General features: G+C 32.9%; 1 protein-coding gene across 1 annotated transcript in view; it reads left to right on the top strand.

Moving 5' to 3' along the window:
• Positions 1 to 27,608, top strand: part of LOC129946646 (carbonic anhydrase-related protein 10) — a 108,951-nt gene that overhangs the window by 64,894 nt on the left and 16,449 nt on the right. The window contains exons 2-4 of the mRNA XM_056056898.1: positions 15,994 to 16,041; positions 16,681 to 16,817; positions 16,894 to 17,085. Of these exons, the coding sequence (XP_055912873.1) occupies positions 15,994 to 16,041; positions 16,681 to 16,817; positions 16,894 to 17,085 (377 nt within the window). The remainder of the gene's footprint in view (positions 1 to 15,993; positions 16,042 to 16,680; positions 16,818 to 16,893; positions 17,086 to 27,608) is intronic.

The raw sequence follows: 27,608 nt of genomic DNA, 5'->3' as shown, positions 1-27,608 counted from the left end.
CCCTAAGCTGAGTGGCCGGAGATATCAGCATCATACGTGCTGAATGTGCTAAATTTTTTTCTACCTTCTTTACGTTATAGGTTCTAGTCTTCGTCGTAGGTTCGTTCGAGATCGTCGTGGTCGTAGTCGTGGTCGTCGTCGTCGTCGTCGTCGCGTCGCGTAGAAAAAAATATAGTAACAAATTGTTTGAAGTTTAATATTCAAATGTTACTTCTATGTCATGGAATTGCATAATTCTATGACCAGCTAAGAATAAGGTCTTAGGCTATAAGATACTCGTAAGTAGTTGTCAACAGAGACTTCTTTGTTTGTTTAAAAATAGATTAATTTAAACAAACAATGACAATGACAATTTTCATGATCTTGGTTTAACAATAGGAACTTTTATTTTGGTAGAAATTAAAATGGAATCTTCAATACTTCTCAAGCAAAGAACATAATTGAAAAAATTCTTAGAGAAACCATTTTCAAGAATATCGTTTTTGTAGAAGCTAATAATAGGCGTCCTGCAGATTAAAAATGAACACACAAGTATCGAAACAAATAGTATACTCGAACCTTTAGCGAAAACCGATATTCAATATATAATATAACCAATATTATATATAAATTTTGTTAATCCTGTTTGCTTTCTTCCGGTATATCTTTCGCAAGAAGTTACTCGGATGTGGATAGCATAAACACTCTAACCACAGTTCAGAGAAAACACAAGCTAAGTGTCTCCCATTTGCAATATGTTATTAAATTAGCTACCTTTGGTCAGACTAGGAAAGACGAAGCTTTAAGTTTCCAACATAACTTTCAAAAAAATCGTGCGGTATTAAAACGTCAACAGTTTTTAAAGTTTTTCAATTGCTATACAAAATGATAGAATCCTCCAGAGTTTATAGCTTTGTCTTTAATAAAAAAAAATCATACATTTGCTGCATTTATCGATGTAAGCTCAGGGCGGACTGCAGAAAATTTAAATAAAACGAAAACTTAACTTAAACTTCCATGAGAAACTAGCTAACCCTAAGATCATGAGCAAGAATTGCCACTGGAGTATTACAGAATTGTTCATATCATGAGGTCAATTTTACTTATTTAAGTTTCAATCTTGGGATCAATAAACGAAAGAATTCCCGAAAACAGTTACTACCTCGAATACAATCTCGTATTTTCGGGTCCCGAAATACATTTGCCCCATTTATTCTTCATTCACTTCTTCTAAGTGTATGATGGACTAAGGCTAAGGTCACCGGTTTATTCTCTAATTTGTTACTAGGGATATGGTAGGGACCCCAGGCCCAACCGTATATTGTGTGGTAACTTTCTTTCCTTATCTTCATAGCTTGTTACAGCGAGATAAAAGACCGATTATCTTTTGGATTTCTGACAGGGATATGAAGGAAATTTAGACCCGTTTATTTTATTCTACCGTTCACTTCTTCTTTTTAATGCCTTATGGACAGCTTAGTTCGACCTATTATTTTCTAGCTTTTTGTCTAGGGACAGGAAACGGAAACGCAATCCCAAACGATTATTCCGTGGTTACAGTATAAAAGAACCTCGCACAAGCCTAGCGTCATGAATAGTGCTCCGCTCCCTTTCCTCAGTTAAGAACAATATCCGTCTCGCCATAAGAATTATCTTATAAGTTTATATAAAATTCGGTCTTATTTTATCAATATGCGAAGTATTATGCAATAAATGGTTAGTTTTAGTGGTAAGAAAAATAAATTATACATATATAATAAAAGCTCAAAGCCACGTGCTTTTCTTTCTTTAAGAAGATCGATCTACCATCACAACTTGCCCTAACGCAGAATTACCTAAAAGGACTTTAGTTGTATGTGTTGTGATTTTAAAATGTATCAACATTTTTTAAGTGAATTTAAATGCGTTATTTAAGTTTTTATAGTTCCATTTTTTATTCTGGTATATTTTTTAAATTTGTACTTGTCAAATGCCAAAACATTACAGCCTATTAAGCCTTTTCTTTAGCAAAGTCCTGAGTGAAAAACTGGATCCCGTATTTCTCCCGTCTATGTCTTCCCGCTTCTACTGTTTAAAACATAGAATTTATTATGTTTAATTTTTGATAACCCGTGGCTTGATGGTTAGTGCGTTGTACTGTAATGCCAGAGGTCTTGGGTTGGATCCATGCCTATACCATCCAAAGCTTTTTTTCACGGGTACTGCCTTTTGCGAGGAATTGACAAATTCTCCAAAAGTAATTCTTGTCATGAAAAGTGCTTTCTCAAATTAACCGTTCGGATTCGGCCTAAGAACTATAGGTCCCCTTCATCCTCGACAACAGTACTCGAACACAGGAATGGTTGAGAATTGTAAGTCACTAGGCTCTAGTTCTTAACGGACTGTTGTGCCACCTTATTTATTTTTCTCAAAGCGATTCGATAAATTTTGTATGACATTTTTTCTAAACATTTATTTTTTAGCTTGGCTCGTTCCAACAAAAAAATTATATGTTTTTATATTTCTCCAGAAGAGTACCCTCAAGAAAACCTTTATTTTGTTTTTTTTTTCTTAATCTCTGTCTAGAGCAAATTAACCGATTTGAATAATTGTCTATCTGATCAAACTCAAATTTAACAATTTTTAAAAAAAATTAAATAAGATGTTTCATTATTAAATATTATTTAAAGTGTTTAAATTGAACAATAATATAATTTAAATTCTAATGATACTTCAAAAACTGCCATATTTTTAAACGTAAATTTATAAGCACAAAATAACTACAAAAATATTTCTAAAACAAACCTTATAAAACAACGATCTGAAGATTTTCAAAAAATAAAAATTAAGATTTCTTTGAGAAATAATGTTGCGTTTATATTTAAAATTTTAAAACTTAGGAACAGACTTTTTGGATAAAGGAACAAGTTCGTGTGACCCTGTCTTGTTCTTTGTTTTTGCAAACAATGTCTATTATTTTCTTTCAAACTTGTCCACCCTTTAGGTTTTTCATCAAAGATCGTTTTTCTTAACAAACAATTTTCCAATGAATATTTAAAACACTTTAACTAATTTTACGCTGATGTCCGTAAAGCATTGATTTGAAATGATTTTATAATTTTTTTAAATAGTAATTTTGAAAATGTTAAAAACAGTTAGGATATTTTGACCTGTTTAAAACATTATAAAAAATTCTTTGGTCTGCTTAAAATCAAATTTGTAAAAAAAAATTAAGAACTTGGAAAATAAATGTAAAATTATCTTGGAATCATATTTTTGAAAGAAAAAGCTAGGACTCAAGGATTGTTTTGGAAAGCCTAATAGCTTATTTAGTCGTCCATACATTTTAAAAATTTATTTAAGACTATTAAGTCAAAGGTTATAGCTAAACTGGTTTGTTTATGAAAATTCTAGTACTTCCACGATAATGTTTGAGTTGTTTTTCTGAAAAATGTATGCCTAGTAAACATTGCTAAGTATTGCTTCAACAAATATAATTTTAAACCCTGTCTACATTAAGGGTTTTTTTTTGTAACTAAACAGTAATGATAAAACTATTTTTCAATATCCTTAAACTATTTGGAAACCAATTTAAAACTATATAATTTAAATACTCCCTTCTTAAAACATTTGTACAACTTCAAGTCTATAAATAATAATTTAAAATGTATCTAATGAGCCAAAAAGTTAAAAAAGCGTAATTAAACCTATAGGTACCTATAAGCAACCCTTAACTTTGAATATTTAGATAACTTTTTCTTAAACAATGACCCGCGCTGACATTTCACTATAAATTTAAAAACAAAGACTTAAATTACCCAAAATATGGGTTTTCATTACCAAAAATATATAAACTTTCACCCTAATGTGAGAAATAAAACTGCTGTTATACCTATACTAAAGTTCAGATACTTGAAGTTTTGTCAAATTATTTATTTAAACCCTATTTAACATTTCAATGAAAAGTCATGGACGAATAAAATTTTATTCAAAAAAAAAATCCAAAATAGAAGAGTGTTTTCTTGAAGAATACAGTCTTGACCTTCATCAACCAACTGAACCGATAAAATCCATAACAAACATAAAGGTCTGTTTTAAGTTAGAATTCTATTACCTTAGTTGAAGTTGAACTTAAAAAATATCATAATAAAATAAATAAATCAATTTCCATCTACATTTCCATAGAAGACCTACAACAAAAACATTCAGCAAAAGTTGAACTTTTAATGTTTTACACTTTTTATACCTTCTGATGAGGATGACTGGTATAACCTATGTTTGAAAAATGCTCGAACTTTTTGACTTTTTCTCTGTCAGATTCATGGAATGTGAATTTTTTTGTGCCCATGATGCCGAACGCAAATTAAACTTGCTTTCGACTTTTGTTGAATATCATATCTTAGGGCAGATGTTAAAAGTACCTTCGTGGCCACAAATCTTAGTCAAAATATTTTCAAGAAGTTAAATATAACATCCCTATCCCAAATCTTCGTCTTCATTTTTATAGTATGCCGCATAGCCCCATCCACCGCCCCTTTATTCCAACATAAGCCTGATAGCTCGTATAGCTATAAATTTTATATCTTACTGATGATTTATATTGATTGTAGGGAAGTATTCATCAATCCGGATCTGACTTATTTCTTCGGATATAAGCTCAAATCACCACACAGATTGAAAGAGGCATTCATTGCCGCCGCAGCATGCCAAGTAGAGAGCTCATCCAGAAAAGCAGTCAAGCCCGGTGAAGCCAAGGAAGGCACATACAACTCCAAACACCGAAACACAAAACACCGAACATCGAATAGCACCCAACATCAGAATCAGACAACTGAGGGCTGTGGGCTGGATTCTGAAGGCTGAGGGTATATTACAGAGATGGCCGTTTCATTTACCACTTTTGGAATTGAATTTTGATCGATTTACTGCTTGATGGCTCTTCGAAGAGTAAAACAATTTATGTGACTAAAAGAAAACGAATGGCCGTTCTTAGAGATATTGATATCCTTGAAATGCTTAGGTTTTTCTTATCCCTCCTCACTTTTCTTCATAGGTATAAGATAACTACTCTAAGACAGTGAGTGTAGGTTAGATATATGTACGTGTGTGTTTGTGCGAAGGGATGATGGTATTGATTGCAATATTATTTCCTTGAGAAAAGTATTTCGTTCTACGTGATTCGCATAAGAAAGAACAGTTTTTTTTTTGCACAGGGTGTTTTGTTTTTGGGAACTTACTTTAGAGTATGGAAAAATCAATCAGAAGAAACCTTGTGATGTATCATTCGGTCAAATTAAATGAATTGAATCTCAACCTTGTTTAAAAACTGGAGAATTGAAAATAAATTCAAGGTTCAGCAACATCCCATTAATTCAAATGATGGCGACATTATTTTTTAAAAAATATTATGTTTTTCAAATTTTGCTGCAGTAAAATCCTTATTATCCTTTTAATAAATAATTGGCATTATGTTGTGGGAATAATTAATTTACTTTTGGGGTTGCATATAATTTTGAAGGTTGCCCATTACATTTTTTGAAATAATGGCTAACTATAATTGAGCAACGTTTTCTTGAGTTTTCGTATCTAATTACAAGACAATTTTTTTTTGTTGAAGTATAACATTACTTACTTACTTACTTAAGGTGGCGCTACAGTCCGGGGTGGACCTGGGCCTCAACCAACAAGCGTCTCCAGCCAGCTCGGTCCCTAGCTAGCTGTCTCCAGTTCCGCACGCCAAGTTGGTTGAGGTCCTCTCCCACCTGGGTGCGCCACCTGAGTCGCGGTCTTCCTCTACTGAGCCGTCCCTCGGGATTGGATTCGAAGACCTTCCGGGCTGGAGCGTTGATGTCCATCCGCTCTACATGACCTAGCCATCTAAGCCGTTGGACTTTGATTCTGCTAACTAGGTCAGTGTCGCTGTACAGCCCGTACAGCTCGTCGTTATATCTTCTCCTCCATTCTCCATCTATGCGTACGGGACCAAAAATCGCCCGAAGAATTTTTCTCTCGAAGCATCCTAAGACGCTCTCATCTTTCTTTGACAGGGTCCAGGCCTCAGCGCCATAAATGAGAACCGGGATGATGAGTGTCTTATAGATGGTGATTTTACATGCTCGAGAGAGGACTTTACTTCTCAATTGCCTTCTAAGTCCAAAGAAGCAGCGATTTGCAAGAGTTATTCTTCGTTTGATTTCAGCGCTGGTGTCGTTGTCTGCATTAATAGCGGTGCCTAGGTAGACAAAGTCCTTAACTACCTCAAAGTTAAAGCTGTCCATGGTGACGTTTTGTCCAAGACGTCGTTGTTCAGTGTCCTTTTTTGATGACAGCATATACTTGGTCTTGCCCTCATTGACCACTAAACCCATCTTCTTCGCTTCCTTCGCAATGCTCAAAAACGCTCCACTGACATCACGCTTTGATCTTCCAATTATGTCAATATCATCTTTGGAAGATTGTGCCTCTAGTGTTGACGGTTGAGTTTTGCACAATTCTTTCCAGAACGATGTTAAAGAAGTCGCATGACAGTGCATCGCCTTGTCTAATACCTTTTATGACATCAAAAGCCACGAATAGGTTTGACAGGGATGCCAAAACTAGACATTGCTCGGTAGAGCTCTTCCCTATTGATGCTGTCATACGCGGCCTTAAAATCGATAAAGAGATAGTGGGTATCGATTTGAAGCTCCTGGGTTTTTTCAAAGATCTGCCGTAGTGTGAATATTTGGTCGATAGTGGACTTTCCAGGTCTGAAGCCACACTGATAAGGACCAATCAGGTTGTTGACGAATGGCTTCAGACGTTCACATAATACGGCAGAGAGGATCTTATACGCAATGTTAAGAGACTGATGCCTCTGTAGTTGGCGCAGTTAAGAGGGTCTCCTTTCTTATGTATCAGGCACACTATGCTGAGATTCCACTCATCGGGCATGCTTTCTTCCGACCATATTTTGCAGATGAGTTGGTGCATGCTCCGTACCAAGTCATCGCCTGCTGCTTTGAATAGTTTGGCAACGATGCCGTCAGCTCCAGCAGTTTTGTTTGACTTAAGTTTAGATATAGCTATCTTCACTTCGTCAAGGTCGGGTAGGCGGAATCGTTGATCTGCGTCGCCGAGGTTGAGTGGTTCTATCTCCCTTACAGCGGAATTCGGTTCGTCATCGCCGTTATATAATTTGGAGAAGTGATTTTTCCATATTCTCAGCATCGACTGCGGTTCTACTACGATGTTCCCCTGATCGTCTTTACATTCTTCGGTTCGTGGCTGGTACCCTTGGGAGGTTTTTTTTACCTTTTGATAAAATTTACGAACCTCATTCCTGTTGTGACATCCCTCTATCTCCTCGATCGCGCTCTTCTCATGCTCTCTTTTTTTCCATCTAAGAAGCCGGTGCTCCTCTCTCCTCTTCTGCTCGTAGAGCTCGCGAGTAGCTCTAGTCCTTAAGAGGTTATAAGAGACTCGATCGGAAAAGGACATGGCAGTCTCTTGCGATTGTAGCCGTCTAACTTCGAATCTTCTCACAGTACTTCCTTGTTCTGGCTTGAATCGGGATATCCGTAGACGTACCTTGGCTTCAACGAGGTAGTGGTCCGAGTCAATGTTGGCCTCTCGGAATGTTCGGATATCCTGTATACTGGGGAAGTGTCGTGCGTCAATCGCAATGTGGTCAATCTAGTTGATCAGTAGATATGTGAACTGCGTACGAGCTACCAGAACGTCTCGCCTCGCAGCAAAAGCGATCAGCTTGAAATGGTGTCGTGCAGGCTGTATCTCCCGATTATGACACCAAATATGTCTTCTTTTCCTAGCTTGGCATTAAAATCTCCTAAGACAATTTTAATGTCAAAGCCAGGGCACTGCTCATATGTCTTAACCAAGAGCTCGAAGAATATGTCTTTGGTGTCTTCATTTTTCTCCTCTGTTGGGGCGTGCGCACATATTAGGCTTTTGTTGGCGAATTTAGCCTTTATGCGGATTGCCTTGATGTGCTCGCTCACACTGTTGAAACTCAAGACTTTTTGCCTGAGTCTAGTTCCAACAACAAATCCACTCCCAAATAGACGCTGTCTTTGTTCTCGGTAGCAGTCACCGTAGTATATATCGCAGTCTTTTAGTTTGCGTTTGCCCGGTCCATCCCATCGCACTTTTTGGATGGCGGTTATATCTGCCTTGCAGCAGTTTAGGGCTTCCGCTGATTGTTCGGCTGTACGTGGTCTGTTAAGGGATCTAACATTCCACGTACAGGTCCAAAGTTCGTTGTCCTTATTTCGTTTGCTTGGGTGGTCAACAGTGAATCCGTCCGTATCCGAGGCTTGTTGGTACTTCGCAACTAAGATAAAAAAATATTTTTCAGTATCTTTCCTTTTTCTCAAAAAACTTGAGTCGAAAACAATTTTTTTTCAGTTTTTTGTTATTTTAGTGTATTTCTTTTAAATTCGTCGATTAGATTTTTCTAAAAAAATAGCTAAACTTAGGCAAAAATATTTTGCATATAAAAAAAATTCTAATATTAAAATTTGAGGATTGGATTCTTCTAAAAACATTATGTTGCATTAGAAACAAAATTATGTGTAAGATAAAACAATTTTGAAGTTGATACTTTTATTTATTGAGCTAATTTTCGACCACTTTTGGACACACAGAGGGAGGTATCTTAGCCATTACTTTACAAAAGCTGGTTTTTAAGCGGTGTCAAAAAGCATGATCTGATTTGCCATTAGATATTGCCACAACGAGACGTAAGGCGTCCAGAAAATGTTCCGATATATTCGTATTCTTCAATAGCAGGTAAAAAAGTCGGCTATGACCATGTTCCGAATTGACGAAGAAGTAAGGTCCAATCACACCTCTTTATCAAAGAGCGCACCAAATGGCGACTTTTCGTGGATGTAATGACCTCGCTTCAATTACTGGAAGATTCTCAGAGACCCAAATACGACAATTGTATTTATTTACACACCCACCTAGTGAGAAATGTGCTTCGTCACTGAAGAAAATTTTGTTAGAAAAATCGCATTGGATCTATATTTTCATTTCAAATTATATATCAGGTTCTAAAATCGAATGACAAAGATATAGATTAGATATTCAACAAAATACAAAAAAGCTAGAAAAATATTGTTCTTGTTTTTATATCTCATATCTGGATTCAAATATATTCACCATTTCCATAATTTCCATAATGTATTTGTTAAACTCTTCAAAAAATGTTAAACAATAAAAAACAATTATTTTTAAAATCTTTCCAATATTGATCAATTTCTATTATTTTTAAATTGTTGAGATTGGTTACTACCTCAAAGTGCCAAACAACTTTCATAAAAAGTTTAAGTTTAAGTGCAACAATAACCATTTATTTATTTATAGAAATATGGTTCAATTCAATATTTGCTCAAACATTCAAAAACCAAAAACATATTGCTGTTATGTATACCACAATAACATCTACAATATTTTTTGAAGCATTCATTTTTCATCTCTGTTAAGGATTTTATTTTGTAAATTTACAAACAAAATTTGAAGTGTAGATCACCCAAAGAACAAAAACATTTTGCTATTACAAATTGTTCTGAAGTATGTAGTAGATAATGGAAATAGAAGTATTTTCCTATCATTTAAAAAAGGACTTATCAGAAGTACTAACTCAAGAGCCTAGTGCACTACCTATATATAAGCACTTAGTTCGGTCCAGGGCAGATTTATTTGAGTTTTTCAGTTTGTATCTTTTTTACGTGCTTTATATTTTAACTTTATGGAAAGTATTGCATTTGTACAAGATTTCGAAACCGAGATTTTATTCAAACATTATATTAGAATGATAGAGAAGTCGAAACAAGTGGGTCTTCCGATTTCGTCCATCTATATATCGTCTGCCTGTCCTCAAAAGAAAACAATAGATTTTTATTAAATTTTCTCAATTAATTTTCTTTTAGCTTGGCTTCTTCAAATAAAAAAATGAATGAAGAACCATTATTTCATGTTTTCTAATTTTTATCAAGTACTACATGACGGAATTCAGTAATATTTTTTCGAACAAGCTCTTATAAGTCTGAAGAATATTTGATGATCCAAAATGTCAAATTTTGGTTTTTGAAATTATTATTCGATACCAAACGTGTCAATATTTTTTTTTAATTTAAACTAAAACGTAAAACAATAAGTTAGTTAAGAATCTGCATACTTTAATTATTTTTTAATCGTAATTTTAACATTTTATAATACAAAATTAATAAAAAACACAAATTTCGAAGAAAAAATTAATAAGTCAAGTTTTTTTATTTAATTTTACAGAGTTTAAATTTTTGAAAACAAATTTGTAAACAGAGTATTTGGAGGATATATTGCTATTTTTAAAAAAGTCAAGATTATGGTTGACCCAAAATACCTCACGAAATTGTATGTAACTTGTTACCAAATTAGTATATTTTAGAAAATAAACAATAACCTTTTTTTTTTTTAATAAAAAAAGAGGCCCACATTGATAAATTTCTATATCGTCTGGTGATTTGTCTTGCTCAAATTTTAACAAAATATTCTTAACAACTTTTGTGTGAAATAAATACTTTTATGTATTTCTTATCAGTTTTTGTAGGTTTTCATGTTTTTTCCAACAATGTTTTGAATATGATCTGTTTGACGCGATTTTTATGAATGTTAATATTTTTTTAGAATGTTTTTATTTCTTATATACAAAAATACATATTGTTTTTTTTTCTAAGAAAATTTAACACAGAATGACATCATTTTGAAGTAAATACCTTCATTTATCCACAAGATATCGATCTTAATTTTTATGAAATTATGTCGAAGACAAAATTTTCAAATTTTCTATAAAATGGAATTAATTATTAGAAAGACATTTAAATTCAAAATCAATTATAACCAACTTTTAGTAATGTTTTTTTTTTTATTCGAGAAATGTCACAACTTGCAACACGACAAATCGGACCGATAAATGATTCGATTATCTTGGCAAAAATTTAAAATATTGCCTTCAAGCTAATTTTATCTTGTAAAAAATATTGTTTTTATCATTTATTAAATTTTTTTTAAATGCATTAGAATCTACAAAAAAAATATTTTAACAAATTTGAAAAAAAAAACTTTCGCTTTATTACGATATTTCGAGACTAGATGAAGGCATTGACTTTGAAATTATTTCGATCGTTACAAAACTTTGTTGTTAACTCAACAAAGTGTTCCTAGAAAAATCCAGTAGCCATTTTTTTTATAAAAAATACAAATTTTCGAAAAATCTGCTAAAATTCATACAAATTGGTTTTCGACAAAAGATTTAGGGAACAAAAACGGATATTGAGATTCTTTTATAACCGTATGTTAATTTTTAGAAAAAAACAATTAATAACTTTTATTTATAAAACACAAAAACCTACAAAAACAACGAAAATCTGATAAGAAATGATTTCGGCCAACTTTAAGAAACAATAAACATTTAAACCGAAGAAGATTAAGAGAAAATAATTGATAGAATGGTGAAGAAGATCCCAGGCACCAACTGCTAAACTTAATGTAGGTAAATATGATAGAACCAATCCCAGTCTGTAATAATTTAGATCAGTTTGAGTCTAGCAGTTAAGCTTCATAATGCATATGATAAGGAATGCATTGTCTGTTCAAAAGAAATGACCGAAGAGGCGAAGATCCACGAAATTTGTTCAGCAGCAGAAGAGGCAATAAAAGGACAGGGTTCCAAACTGCTTTGTCTATTGTGTTCAAAAAATTTAGTAGTGCAAAAAAAACCGCCATTCTGCTAAGAAAAATCTACAACCACAGGCAGGAAAATTGTTAAAAACAAGTGACAGATGTTTCCTTTTGTGTCCAAAGGACCTTTTGTAAGGGTTTTCTTACCAGAAGTCGACCGAGGACGTGGTGACACCCAAAATATTATAGGGGTAATCTTAAATAAAACCGAAAACAAACTTTATCAGATTGGAACAAAGAATGAAATTATAAAACAATTGTACTCTAGATCTGAATTCAGCGTGTGACCAAGAGGTATTCTGGATACTAAAGAAGTACCTAGTACCGAAATTTCACTACGCTCAGTTGCGAATATCCAATCAACTGGGACTGGACAAGGATTAAAAAAATGTCTTGGCATAAAGGGTTGTAGCTCATTAAAATGTGGGTGCTTCAAAAATAAAACATTATTTTATACTATAATTGTCACTCCAGCTTTCCATGTTAAAATAAATAAAAAACAAATAAGTTCTTTCATTTAAAAATAAAGTAATACAAAACTAAGAACAAATCTTTTTATTTCATTTTTAGTTTTCAGCAGCGTGTTGTTAAGCAGTTGTATAAAATTCCTAGGAAATATGTATTTAAATAATCTTTTGTAAATCTTTTTACACATATCCTTAATAGACTCTACACTGTATAAATGTCCTAGTAATTGCATATAATTCCTAGGTTTCATACATTTCTGGTAACATACATATATAAAAAATACTTACTTTTTACTTATTAAATGACATTTAAATATTTGAATATAAACTTATTTTGCTGTTTTATTTTCAATTCTTAAAACAATTTTATTTTACATAAGATTTTATTAATTAATTTCGTTAAAGATTAGTCACAATTTAAAACTCGTTGCGTATATTTAAAATATGTTAAAGTACTTTTTTATTGTTTAAAATTTGGCGTTCTGTATGCGGTTAATTTATTAATGTGTAGTATTGACGGATGTGTATGTTTTATGAACATTAATTAATATCATCACATTTAATAGTGAATCGAATCCACTGTCAAATACTTATTTTCGAATACGTTTGGTCTTATCTCTCTCAATATTTGACATTGCCCTAGAAAATGTATGCCTTTGGTTACAAAGTTCACATTTTTTTTTGGTTTTTGGTTTTGAATGCCTGCATATTGTATAATGAGTGGAAAATATTGATTCTGGTAAAGCATTCAACATTCCTGTAGTGCGACTAAATATAGAATTTTTGTACTTTACAGTACTTCCGAAATTGGAGTAAAGGGTAAACTGATGGACATTCCTAAAAGGACGAATATTAAGTTTAAATTGTTTTAGGGAATTGATGCAAGTTGCTATTTTATGAAAAACATTGTTTATGAAAATAGTTATACAATAAGGGCAGACATGAAACCTTACGGCGCAGTGTTCAAGAGATACAAAAGTTTCAGTTAAACAACAATCACCTATTATTTCTAGAGCTCTTTTTTAATTTTTTCCAAGAGACTCAAGTGTGTTATTGGACCACCTGCCCAGATATAGGAATTATACTCGAGTTTCGAGCGAATATAGGTTTTATAAATTATAGCCAGATCAAAAGGCGTAAAAATCTTCTTCCATCGATGGAGAAAACTTAAATATTTAGCAGCTTTTTTGTGGACTTCATATCTATATGTGATCACTCCACAAGAGATGGTTTGTGATGAACATATAGTACCTAGAACTGAAAGCTGTTCAGTCTCCTCGATGCAAGTACTACTTATGAATAGTGGCATTGGGAGAGAGTGACGCTTTTGTGACAGACGACAGCATTGAGTTTTCGAAGAATAAAATTTTACGCGGTTTTCGATTCCCCATTGGAAAATGCTGTCAAGATCAGAATTTAATAAGCTTATCATACGCTTCCGTTGATATCTCACATCTGAAGAACAATTATAAGAATGTAAAAACAAATATGAAATACTGAGGCTACCGTTATCAGCGAAACAATGTAGTAGGTTAGAAGTTTCAGACAAAATATTATTTATAAAAATAAAGAATAGTGTCGGAGACAAAAGGGAACCCTGGGGTACACCAACGTTTATTTTGTGGATATCAGATTTAAATACAACTTGAATTTAACGGTCTGAAAGGTAATTTCTAACCCATCGAAGAAGGGATTCATCAATACCAAATGGACGTACTGTCGATAAGAGAGCTTGGTGCAAAACTCTATCAAATGCCTTTGAAATATCAAATGCAATAATCTTACCATCTCCAAAACGGTGTAAAAATTTGTTCCACTGTTCTGTTCGGTGAGATAAACCATGAGATCACCAGTGAAGCTTTTTCAACGAAAGGTATACTACCGGTCATTAAGAAGCTTCCGTTCTTTAAGATATTTTGGAATTAGAAAATTGATCAGCGTTTCCATGACCTTGGAAAGAAGGGATTGCAATTGGACGATAGTTAGATGGTGAGGAGGATTCGCTTTTTTTAGGGACAGGCTTGGTCAAATGCAGTTTTCCATCCACTCGAAGAGAGACCTGTAGAATAGGACAGATGGAAAAGCTTACGCAGTAGTTTTTCCAGCGTTTGAGAACACTTCTTCAGAATAAAAGCGTAACTTAGATCCAATAATTCCAATCGTAGTCGGAAAATCAGTGAGATTTTGGCTCTGTTGGTCTCATCTTTATAATTTGTCCTAAGAGGACAATCAAAACGGTTATAATTTGATCTTAGGAAGAAGCTTCTAGCTTCTTTTTTATATTTAGATCAATATCTTATTTTTGCTTGTGTGATCAACTCATACACCAATGGCTTCCAAGTACTAGGTTTCTCTGCACAAAAATTCAGATCCATGTAGCATGTTTCTGCTAGCTCCTCAAAACATCCTCTTCTATTGAGTAGCAAATGCATCGCGATCCTATTAGGAGGACGGTGATCTGATATATGTATAACACTAAAAATATAATCAATTTGAAGTTTAAGGGCCTTGATGAACAGTGGCGCTATTCTAGTTTTCAACGTTGTCATACCGTTTATATAGTCGAGTTTGGTGAAAGATGAAAAGTTCATTTGATGAATAACCTAAAAAGCTTTTCAACTGCTTCCCATGTCTGTGCAGCATGAAAGACTCCACAATTGTTTCAAAAGCACGATACTTGCAGCTATGGCCTATTTGGCTGTTATTGAAGCAATTTTTCCAGGTTGTATTTATAGCAATGTTTGCCTTTTTAATTTTTAAAGATATTTGTACTCCTTTACAATTTCAACAACTTCGTGTTAGCAGTTCATCTTTCACCTCTCTTGTTTACTTTCATGACTTTGGATTTGTCCAGATTAACCACTAGGTTCCACAGATTACAATATTCTTTAAACTTGTTATTCATAAGTTGTAGAGTTTCCGTAGAATTTTCCACCATCACTACATCATCTGCAACTAGTAAACCTTTGATTTGCAGTCCTCAATATTCAATATCACCAGGTAAACTGTTCACTAAGTCATTAATGAAAAGCGAACACATCTGGACTAAGAGTGCAGCCTTCGGATTACGTTGCAAACCATTCCGATTTATTTTTTCCATTTCAAACTGCTGACTTTGTGTCCTTTTTATAAGTATTGAATACTAAGAACATAGGTATTATTTTTTAACAGACTTTTTATATCAAATTCTCGTGATTCCGTGCATTTTATTTAAACTTTACTTCACTTTCCTATTTTGCAGTGTTTAAGAATAATTTTGATTTTACCTCCTAAGAAATAGTTGAAACATTCATTAAGCACTTCTGCTTATTATAAAGGTGTGAGAAATATTGCTGAAACAAAAAATAGTTTTCTTAGAAAAATCACTTGATAAATATTTGTTACTCAGAAACTATCCGAAACATCTGCAACCGGGATCATCAAAAACGTGTGTCAAAAAACAGCTATCATCGTTAAATGAAAAACACCAATTTTGAGAAAAAGTGCTATGAAGTCAGGTTAATCCCTTTTTTTCTGCATTTCCTGCTTGATGGACTTAATAATTGAAAAATGTTTTCGGACGAGTTCAGAAAAAAGAACTGAAATTGTGGAGTTACTTTGAATATTTGCGTTATCCCTACAGAATTTTTGGGTTTTTGTTTTTTTACAGACAAAACTATCCTCCATATACGAAGGAAAAAATTGAAAACAAAAAAAGAAAATAACAATTTTCTGCAGCAATTCGCCCACTATTTGTTATTTGATATAAAATTGTTTATTCATTTTATTCAGAAAATAAAAATTAAAAAAAATAAGAATAAAAACAAACGTTGTATATTTTTGTGTGTGTTTATTTTCATTTCAGGAATAAAAGCAAGCTGGGAGGAATGGTGGACGTATGATGGTATTTCCGGTGAGTAATTAAATGTGCCAGCCGCATTCTCGTTCGTTCGTTTATGTCCATTCGTTCGTTTTCTTTTGCTCTTATTTTATTTCCATTTAAATTCAAAATCCGTATACGTGTATCATTCATTGTATCTGGCGGATTTCTTCCTTTTCTGTTTTTGTTGATTTTTTATTTTATTTAATTTTTGTTTTTTTTTGAAACGTTTTATATAAACTTGTGTAGTTCGCTATGTAAATTTACAACAATTCTTTATTTTATCTAGCGATTTTACGAATGATGAATGATATACAAAAAAAGGGAGGAAGCTGTGTTTTATATTATGTTCGATTTTAGGGTCAAACACAAAAAATTTGGGGGGTTTTAGTATTTTAAATTTTATGCAATCCAAAGTATATTGATCTTTGGGTTGGTTTTTTTCCTTATTTTTATTTGTCCATTTTATTTTTTAGTTTAGATTATCAAGTATTTTATGGATTAAATTGTATCTGATACAAGGGAATGACAATTTTATTGAAATTGGTTTTAAAATTTCGTTTAAAATATCTTCTTACTTTTTTGTTTTGATGTTGAAGCTTTTTTGTTATTCTTTTTATTTTTGAAACAATAAATAACACGAAATTATTTGTGTATTTATTACTTTTATAGGACCTAGCTTTTGGGGCCTTATAAATCCACAATGGAATATGTGTAATAAAGGACATCGTCAATCGCCTATAGATGTAGTTCCAGATAAATTATTATTTGATCCGTATTTGCGACCTTTGCACGTCGATAAGCACAAGGTAAATATATAGAATTTATTATCAACAAACCTTATAAAATATAACAAATACAAACAAAAAATATTATTTCATGTAGGTTTCTGGTACGTTACACAATACTGGCCAATCATTGGTCTTCCGTGTCGACAAGGATACAAAACAGCATGTGAACATCTCTGGTGGTCCACTTGCATATAAATATCAATTCGAGGAGATTTATATTCATTATGGTACAGAAAATAGTAAAGGTTCAGAACATTATATACAAGGATATAGTTTTCCTGGTGAGGTGAGTTTATTATGGAAATTATTTTACTTACCATATTTGTATATGTATGAAACTTCAACACAATGTTGTATATGTGCAATATGGATAATGTATTTTGATAGCTACTTAATTAAATTGTTTGGTAAGATGATAACGTAAGTGAAAACTTAAAACAAACACAATATACATTTTTTTCAAAGAAGACTTACGTTTAAGCTTAGCAAGTGCCTACTTTGGGTATAGGTTAAGTGTCGCTATAAATTAACATAAAATACATTTACTCAATGAAATGTGTAATTTAATTACAGGTCATTCTTGAAATAAATGTACTTTATTTTAGAAAGATGCTTCAAAATAAACACTAAATTCGAGTTTGTCATTTATTTATTAACATTTTGGTAATCATTAAAAAAAGTAATACGTATGCATCATCAAACGAAAAAATACAAAACTTACTCTGAATTGTTGCATTATTTCTTCTGTCTTTTTGAGTCCGAAGTCGACTTAAATTGAGATTGAAAATCATTCAGTAAAAATGAGTTTTGTACGTACATCTTATATATACAAATGAATCACAAAATGTGTTGGTTACCACATAACTGAACAACGCCTCGGCCAATTAGGTCAATTCTTTTATTTAAATGTATCGTCATGTCTGCGCTCAAGTGAACTTTTCATTTTTGCTGACGATATGAAGATTTTCAAAATAATAAAGTCCAACCATGAACAGCACAGTTAAAGACGACACTAAGTTTTCTTTTGCTTTCGAAGTCAAGTTTGCAGAAAATTTCGCAACCGTAAGTGATTAAAGGCAGAAACAACGTTTTTATTAAAAGAACTCTGATTTTTATTGGAATTAAATATTGAGATGGCCAAAGCATACGAAGGACACTATAACACTTACCCACAGTTCTATTGATATGGTCCTCCCAAGTCAGGGTCATATTGAACAAAACACCGAGGTTTACAGCTTTGTCGACATACATGATGGGATTTTCTTTGAGAGCAACTTGAGGAAAATATGACACATCCATTTTATTCCTAGCGATGACGATGCATTTCGATTTTATCGGGTTAAGTAGCAAGCAATTTTCAATTGACCATTGATCGATTCTTTTTAAATCTTCATTAATACATGCAACGTAGTGTTCAATCATCCCTAAGGGACAACTTAGGTAGAGCTGAGTGTCGTCGGCATACATGCGAATGGAACAATTTTTTACAATACTAGGCAACTCGTTCACATACATTGAAACGAACAAGGGACCTAGTATTGACCCTTGTGGAACACCATTCGCAACAGGTAAGAAGATCGATTTTTGTTGTTTATGTTCAACCGTCTGTTCACGTTCTGTTAAATAAGAAAACAATAGATCGACTGCAGAGGAGGGAAAATTGAAATAATTTGAGAGCTTAAGGCAAAGAATGTTGTGATTTACCATGTCGAAGGCCTTAGAGAAATCGAGAAGAATTAGGAAAGTAACGTTGTCCATATCAATTGCTTTTCTAATATCCTCAGAAACACTTAACAAGGCAGTCAAGCAGCTATTTTTCTTTCGAAAGCCAGATTGTCTTGAGGTCAATAAGTCAAACCATGATAAAAACTCGTTTATTTGCTTTTGAAGTATTCTCTCGAAAACTTTCGACAAAAAAGGCAATATCGATATACGTCTAAACTCATCTCCTTTGGAATTTTTTGGTATAGGAATAACCTTTGCTTTTTTCCATAGAGAAGGAAACTCACGTGTTCTTAAAATGGAGTTAAAAATGAGTGTGATGAATGGTAGCAAGGTAGGGAGAACAATTTTTAAAAACTTAGGGTGCATCATATCGAGTCCTACAGCGTTAGATTTTATCGATAGAAGGGCCTCAACTACATCCTCCGGGGTAATGGGAGAGAAGTCGAAAAGGGGTGTATTAGGCCTAGCATTTGATAAATTATTCTCCGATGAATTAACCCGGTCTGGAAAATGCGAGATAAGTTTAGGGCATTTATGTCAAGCAAATCTGTAGATTTGTTATCGAATTTACCAATTCCTATGTTTTTCAGATTCTTCCAAATCTCTTTGCTTCCCAATACGGCATTGAAACGTGTTGAATATGTCTGAGCTTTGGCCTTGCGTATCTCCCGAAAAATTTTGTTTCGCAGTTTGGAATAATTTACATAAAAACTGTCAATGCGAAATAATTTCCAGCGTTTGAAGAATAAATCTCTTTTTTTAATGAGAGAGAGAATACTTCTCGTTATCCACGGTTTGCTATTTGGACTGAAAGTTTTAGTGCTTAGGGGCACATGACTATTATAAAGTTCATTAATTTTTTCAGTGAAAAATTCTACCTGCATAGGGGCGAAGATATATCTAACAAAGAGTTCCAACTAATAGTATTAAGATTTTGTTCCAAGGCGGCGTAGTTCAAATTACGGAAATCCCTGTATTCGATGGTATGGTTTTGCCTATGTCTTTCAACGTGGAAATCATAAACTAAGAAAATAAGGTCGTGCTTTGAAAAACCTGGAGCAGATAGTTGATCGTAGTGAATAACTTTATTTCGATCACATACTAAAAAAAGATCCAACAATGAAGGATTACCATTATTAGGGAAATGTGTAGGCTCAGACGTGTTTACAGAAAATAGATTAAGCGTCAGAAATTGGTCATACACGTTATTTTCCTCTAAGATATTGCAGTTGAAATCACCACTTAGGATTATGTTAGAGTACGAAATTGAAACCTTTTCTAAAACAGAGATAAGAGGAGAAATACAAATGTTTCTGTTGGGTCGATATACTGTTCCCACTAAACATTTTGCTTGACCATTCGAAATTTCTACGAAAGGGAATTCCATTTCACTTTCGTTACAAGAGACAGCTATCTGTCTTGATTTTAATGTTTCTTTGACATACATTGCAACTCCCCCACCTCTGCAGCGTACTCTATTTGAACCATATACCTTATAACCTGTGAGAGAGCATATGTTGTTGTTTTGAGATTCAGAAAGCCAAGTTTCAGATACACAAACCACGTCAACCTTAGAACCTTCAAATGTAAAGCGAAACTCGTCAATTTTACATAGCAAACTTTGTGCATTGATGTGAGATACTCTAAGGCCAGTTTGATGTCCACTCAAAATATTAATCATGGTGCGCAAATTAAGATCACCCATCGCAAATGAAAACAATAAAATTCAAAGTGCACAAAGAAAAAACAAAGAAGATTTACTGTATGCTAAAAATCCTTGAAAGATAATGTATTGTATATATAATTGAAGTTGTAAGCCTTAGTAGGAAGTTAAAGACAGTAATAAAAAATATGATGAAAAATTAAAAAAAAATTATAGAGTAAAAGCAGAAATTAAAAAAAAAAAAAAAAAAATAAATAAATATATATTATAAGTAGGTATTTAAATATTAAACATTATATTTCAGAGTTGGCAACCATATTCAAATCCTCCAAGCAGTCGATCAGTTGAGCTTCTTCATTCATAAGTCGCTTGATGTAAACAGCTCCTCTCGAAACAAACACAGTGCATAGTTTTTTTTTGCTTTCTCAGAGCCATTGCGTGCTGGTATATTGACAGGTTGTTTTTCGTTAAAGCCTCTCGCATAAACAGAGCACTTGTGGAGTTTATGTCAATGTCTTGCAAACATAGCTCTCTATTATTTACTTTTCGAAAAAGAGCAACTGACTTCAACACATAATTTCGATCATACGGTGTAATGAATTTGATTAGAATCGGTGTGTCTTTAGATTCATTTCGAGGTCGCGTGCGATAAATATTTTTAATCGTATAGGTGGTTTTATCGAAAGTGCATTAAAAAGCAAATTAAAAGTAGACTTTAGATTTTCGTCTTCAAAATGAGGAATACCGAAAAGAAAAGCATCATTTGCAACGGCGCGATTTTCCAAAATTGATTGTTTTTTTTTTACACTTTGGATTTCGGTTTGAGTGATTGTGGCTTGTTTGTTTACATCGCCTACAGTTTTTTTTAATTCACACAGTTCAGATTTTAAAGTGTCGATCGTTTTATTAGCGCTCAAAAGTGCAGTTTGAAGTTCAGTAACTTTAATATTAGTGGCGTTTATGAAGTTTTGCAAGAATTTAATTTCGTTGCTTATTTTATCGGATATTCTTGTTTCTGAGTTAATAATTTGTTTTGATAAGAGATTGATAATATAGTCGCTTTGTTCTTTACACTGCTGGCTAATAATATTACACTCTTCTTTCGCACTGATTACAGTTTTTGAAGGGGTTGATTGAGAATGATTATGTGGTGTTTTCGGTGTGTTTGTAGTTTTACTTCGCGTGCTAGCGGCAGGTTTCGCTGAGTTTGAGTTTGACATAGTTCGATTCGATTTCTTTATATATTTTTATTTATTATGTCTGAACAGAAAAAATAATTTTTTTATCAAATATCAAATGCAGTTTTAATCAAATAAATTTAACAAAATATTCACTGTCACTGAAGAGGCAAATCAAACACAGAGCTCTTGGTAAGTTTTGATTTGAGTTTTAACTTGTTACACTTGAGGTATAAGAAATAAAAGGTAGCCGAACTCTTATATACGTCTACTCCGTAGCCATATGAATTATGTTCTCAACCCTTTAAAATGCCAGACTATAACTTTCACTAAAAAACTAATCGGTAACGTATTTGACTACTCTATATCACAGCAAAAACTCTGTCGTGTCTCCACATTTGAAGATTTAGGTGTTTATTTCTGTTCCAACTTAGAGTTTACACATCACATTAATTTTATTGTTAATAAGGCAAGTTCTATGCTTGGTTTTATAAAACGCTGGGCAAAGGAGTTCAATGATCCCTATGTTACCCTTTCTTTGTATAATTACCATGTTCGTCCTCATCTTGAATATGCTTCGCAGGTATGGACTTCCTGTTACGAAATTCATAGAAAACGTATTGAATCAATTCAACATAATTTTATTCGCTTTGACCTAAAAGGTCTTCCTTGGGAAGATCCCTATGATCTGCCTCCCTATGAACATCGTATTCTTCTTCTTCAAATGCAATCTCTCCATAAAAGGCGTGTTAATAATGACTTACTATTTTTTCATCAACTCATTAATGGTAAAATTGATGCACCTTATTTGCTTTCTTGGGGACATTTGAATTACCGGGCGGAACTCATCACCTGCGCACATTTCATTTTATACATATTGACTTCCATAGAACTAACTATGGCAAGAATGAAGCTTTAAGTCGAATGAGCCTGTTCATCGATAGATTTAATTTAAGGTGGGATTAAAATCATTGTTTAGAACCAGTGCTCCACTATCGTAAACGTTCTCATTTTATTTTTTGTTCTGTAATAGTTAGTTAGTTTGTATTTTGTGCGTGTGTTAGGCTATATTTGTATTATTTTTTACTAACAACTAACACACGCACTTATGATGAGCCTCTGATCGTAGTTTGACGCTTGCTTAAAGCTTACTACTTTCTGAAAAATTCTGAAGTGTAAAAATGTTCGTTGAAGTTCAAGGATGGTCACGGCGAGAAAAATTCGAATGATTGCCGGAAAACCTATAAAAACAGTCATTTTCTTTTTCTCATACAAATGTTTTCTAAATAAAACATAGTCCGCTTAAAGGATTTGACTTCAAGTCATATCACATCAAATCAAACAAAAATAAAAAGTGTTGATGTCGAATTTCCGATGTAAAAGTGATAAACAACTGAAACAAATTCGTATATCGTGTTTTGTGCAGAGTGTTTAGTTAGTTTTTAGTAACAAAATAATTTATTTTTGATATACCTCCTATAAGACTAAGCAATTTGGGTAGAAGAAGCCGAAATGTTACAAAATCAAGCCAATTACCGATCTGATTGAACGTGAAAGAATTCGGATATCAGAAAAGCGTAAAGCACAAGCGCGACATTCAACTAATAATCAGGCAAGTTTGAATTGAGCTGCTTTCAAAAAATTGTATGATCTCAACACTTTGAAAGAATGTTGAATGAACAACAGAAGTATGTATTTGATACTCTTATGAAAGTAACAAATGATAAAACTGGAGGGTTTTACTTCTTAGATGCAGCTGGTGGCACAGGAAAAATATTTTTGATTTCATTAATATTTGCAACAATTCGCTCACAAAATAAAATTGTACTTGCACTCTCTTCTCCGGGAATAGCAGGAACTTTGTTTGAAGGTGGTCGAACAGCCCATTCAGCACTAAAAGTTGCATTAAATATGCAAAGCAATGAAAATCCAACCTGTAACATTTCCAAGAACTCTGCTATGACAAAAGGTTTTGCGGCAATGTAAATTGAATTTTTGGAATGAAAGTACGATGGCAGCTAAAAAATCTTTGGAGGCTTTATACAGAACATTAAAAGATCTACGAAGCAATAATATCTTATTTGGTATAGTGCAATGATTTTATTAGCAGGAGAATAATGTCAAACTTTGCCAGTGATTCCACGATCAACGTGATTCTGAAATCAATGCGTGTCTGAAGTCCGCCAATGTGGACACATGCCAAAGAACTTCATTTGAGCAAGAATATGCGTGTCGAGTTTTAAAATGACCAGTCTGAAAACATATCCATTAAACAACTCATTGGCACTGGTAATGGCAAATTTAAAGTTGTTTTGTCAGTTAACGCAATCAAAAGATGAACTTATTCAGAAGGGGTTTCCAGATATTTGTTAAAATTACAGAAATTGTTGAGGGAACGAGCTTTATTGGCTGCAAAAAAACATGTAACAATAACAAATTACAGGCTAATCGAGTATATAATATAAATAAGCTGATTCGGCTACTAACCAAGATGATTAAGTTGACTATGCATCGCAATTTTTAAACTCGCTGGATTTGCCAGGATTGCTACCTCAAAAGATATTTTTATACCGCGTATCCCAATGACTTCGACTGATATGCCATTTGAGTTCAGTGCGGTTTGCTTTTGCCATGACCATAAACAAGTCCCAGGGGCAATCATTAAATGTTTGTGGTATTAAACTGGAAAACTCATGTTTCTCACATGGTCAATTGTATGTTGCCTGTTCCCGTGTTGGAAAACCATTAGATTTGTTTGTCTATACGCGAAATAATCAAACAAAAATAATAGTATATCTCAAAGGACTACAATGATAATAAAACTGATTTCTTAATAATTATCATTCACATGATTAACAATAAAGCGATTACTTACTTTTAAATCCTTGTATATGTTTCATTTAATTAATTTTTTTATTCACAATGCCCTATCAAGAGGGTGACAGTTTTGTTCAATAGAATTTTCAGCCACGACTTTAAAATACATAAGAACATAAAACTGCCACACTACAAATCTTTATGACAAGACGAAGTCGGTCGGGTACGCTAGTCTGGAATCTTTGATAAATTTGTTGAAAACATTTTTTAGAGAATTTTAAATTGGTTCAAGATTTTAAGATTTTGTTGTTTTGTCTTCTAAAAATTAAATTAAAAAAAAAGTTAAAAAAAACAAGGTTAAACAAATTCTAAAAACTCAGGATAACTAAATCAAAATACAAATGCAGTGAATTTTAGAGAACATCTTGAAAAAGAGGCTGGGGTGCGACCCAAACTTATAACTTCCCCTACCGTCAGTCGATTTGTCTTGCTTAAAAGTTTGTCGTGTTGGGTTAAAAATTTGTCTGTTAAATTATTCTTAAAAATTTTGAAATTACCAACAATATTTTTCATATAAAGAAATAGTTTAGTTTGAAAATCTAGTTTTGCTAAATAGTTTTTTAGTCGAAAACAATTTTTAACAATCTTAAAAGCTTTTTTAAAATTTTTAAAAATTAAATGAATGAAATTAAGTTGAGATATATCAAGAAACGAACATCAATTTTTACCAAATTTGAGTACTGATTTTATTTTTATGAAAAAACGGACTGTTGGCTTTATAGAAAAACTACTAAATATCGAAAACAATATTTTCTGTAAAATAAAAAAAGTTTGAAGATAACATTTTTAATTTTTGAAAAGACTCAAATCGAAAGTATATTTTTACAAAGTTTTAGTATTGTTTTTATTTTTTGTTAAAAAACTGTCAATTAGATTTTTCTCAAAATTTGTCCGAATGTTTAAAACAATATTCCTTATAAGATTAAATTAGTTGGCAGCCATAATCTTAAATTTTTAAAAAGATATTTGAGTCCAACTTTAAGTCCTGTTTTCTTAGGTTTTTATTTTTTCTTAAAAAATTATTCTTAAAATTTTACCAGATGTTGAAAACATTATTTTTCGTTGCACAAAATTGTTTTGGAGATGAAATCATTTTCATTCGAAAAATTTTCGAGGTGAACATTTTTTTTTAATTTTTTATATTCACAAACCAATTGGATTTTTTTTCCAAAAATATACAAATATATATAGGGTAAAGTCAGGAGGATTTGACAGGTTAACATTTTTTTTTTTATTATTTTGAGATGCAAGTTTAACTGTTATTTAAGCAAGAAAGAACCATCATAAATTTGTCCTTATAAATATGTTTTCGAAGTAACAATCTTTTATGTATTGCCTTTCGAAATGTCGATTGCTCCTTCCCTGAAGGAGGATTTGACAGCTTCGCAAGGAGGTTTTGTCAGTATTTAAAAAAAAATAAAACAACAAAATATTAGGTAGTAATAATATGAAGAATTTATTTTTTTTATTTAAATTGTAAGAAATTCAGTCTTAATTTCTGTTTTTTTTTTTAATCTTCTTTGATTCAAATAAAAGTCTTATATCTAAAAAAGCTTAGATGCAAAACAAATTAATTATTAAAAATAAAATATACTTCGTAAACATTTACATGATTAAAATAACGCAGTAACAAGGTGATGAAATAAATAAACAAAACACAAAAATTATTATAAAATTAATTGGAACGTAACGTATCAGCGAACATCGCATTGCTCAGAGTTAACGTTAAAAAATATATTTTGGCCTTGAGCTACGTGGAAGATCAATTGGCATCGGCAGTTTCACTGAAATGTCAGCCCACAAGGCCAAGCCTACATACATCCTCTACAACTGGTTCATAAAAAAAGTTTTGGAACATTTGGCGACGATAATATTTAACTGTGTAGGGTAGGGCAAGGAACTTGAATTGTCAACACTTATAATGATACCTACATAATAAAAAAAATGTTTGGCATAGAATTTCATAAGGACATAATACTTAATTTCAGGATTAAACCTGAAATTGAGTTTCAAGAGGTTGCATTGGTTTGGTGTAGGATTTTCTTCCTCGCTTGATACTTGAAACGTATCGGAATTATCTTGAAGACTCATTGCACCCTCCTCAGAAGATGATTCACTATCAAGAATTCGTTTTACAACTGGATTGGGCAGCTTGGACCTACTTTTAGTTTTTATTGCTTTCACGATTCTTTGTGCAGCTAATGCTTCCAATTTATCTTTATCAGGTGTTTCTGTATAAATTTTGGACGTCCCAGCATTATCACGGCTCTTCTTTTTAGACATTTTCGGATATAGGCGAACTTGTTCCGGTGTGATATGATCGGATCACGAACCGTAGCCGAGGGGGAATTTTTAGGACCCCTATATATATATAGTATTTAGAATTTCAGTTTCAGTCATCAGTCATGATCGAGCTGAACACATAAATGGTTTGTAGTTTCTATTTCGGAAATTACTATTGGCTCTTTAGTATAAGCTTCATTATGTTCCTCCAAATATTTATCGTCCGAAAATATAATGTCATTGTAAGGAAAGATACTAGTTGCCAGAAATCCCGATGTAATGTTCTCTAGGTTAAATGATCGCTGAAATGGTTGGCTTGTGAGATAAGCTACATCACCGATGTTGATAGATCTACCCGGATTGTTTATTAAAAAGTTATTGAATGCCCTTTTCAACAGTGCTTTAAAACTTGAATAAATGGCTACATCTAACGGCTGTAGTTTATGCTATGTATTTGGGGGAAAAGAGGGCATACTAACTCCATTTTCCCTACAAAATATGATTGATTCAAGACTGCTGTGAGGAGTATGATTGTCAAGCAATAACAAAATTGGATTTTTTAAATGACCCACAACGTCCGGAAATATTTCAGCTTTCATCCATCCACTGTCAGAAAGCAGACCAATTGATCCTGCTACAGAACCGGTCATAAAACTGATGTTCATTCGTTTTCGAGGAAATACATAAACAGGCGGAACATGATTTCCTGTGGCATTGACAATACCAACCATTTTTACTAAACTGCCTCTTTCTGCGGAAGTAACTTGGGAAACAGTTCTTTTTCCCTTTTCAGCAATTACTTACGTGTAAAAGTTATTGTTTTAACAAGTTTTTTTTTATGGAAATAAGGATTAATTTTCTTAATTGGTTACTCCGGTCTCATCCAAGTCGTAAATTGTATCCGGTCCAAACTTATACTTTTCATACAGCCGTTTGAGATTTTGAAAAAAAAACTTTTCTACAGACAGGTGCTTTTTTGAATCCATGAAGACGGGCCATGATGGTGTTTTCGTGCTTTCGAAGACTTAGTGAACTGTTGCGGTTCATAAAACCAGCAAGCCAAGCCCTTCCAGCCTGCTCATT

This window comes from Eupeodes corollae, chromosome 2 (genome assembly GCF_945859685.1).
Source record: "Eupeodes corollae chromosome 2, idEupCoro1.1, whole genome shotgun sequence".
Lineage (NCBI taxonomy): Eukaryota > Metazoa > Arthropoda > Insecta > Diptera > Syrphidae > Eupeodes > Eupeodes corollae.
Note: the sequence above shows the minus strand (reverse complement) of the source record. Positions and strands in the feature narration are given on the sequence as shown.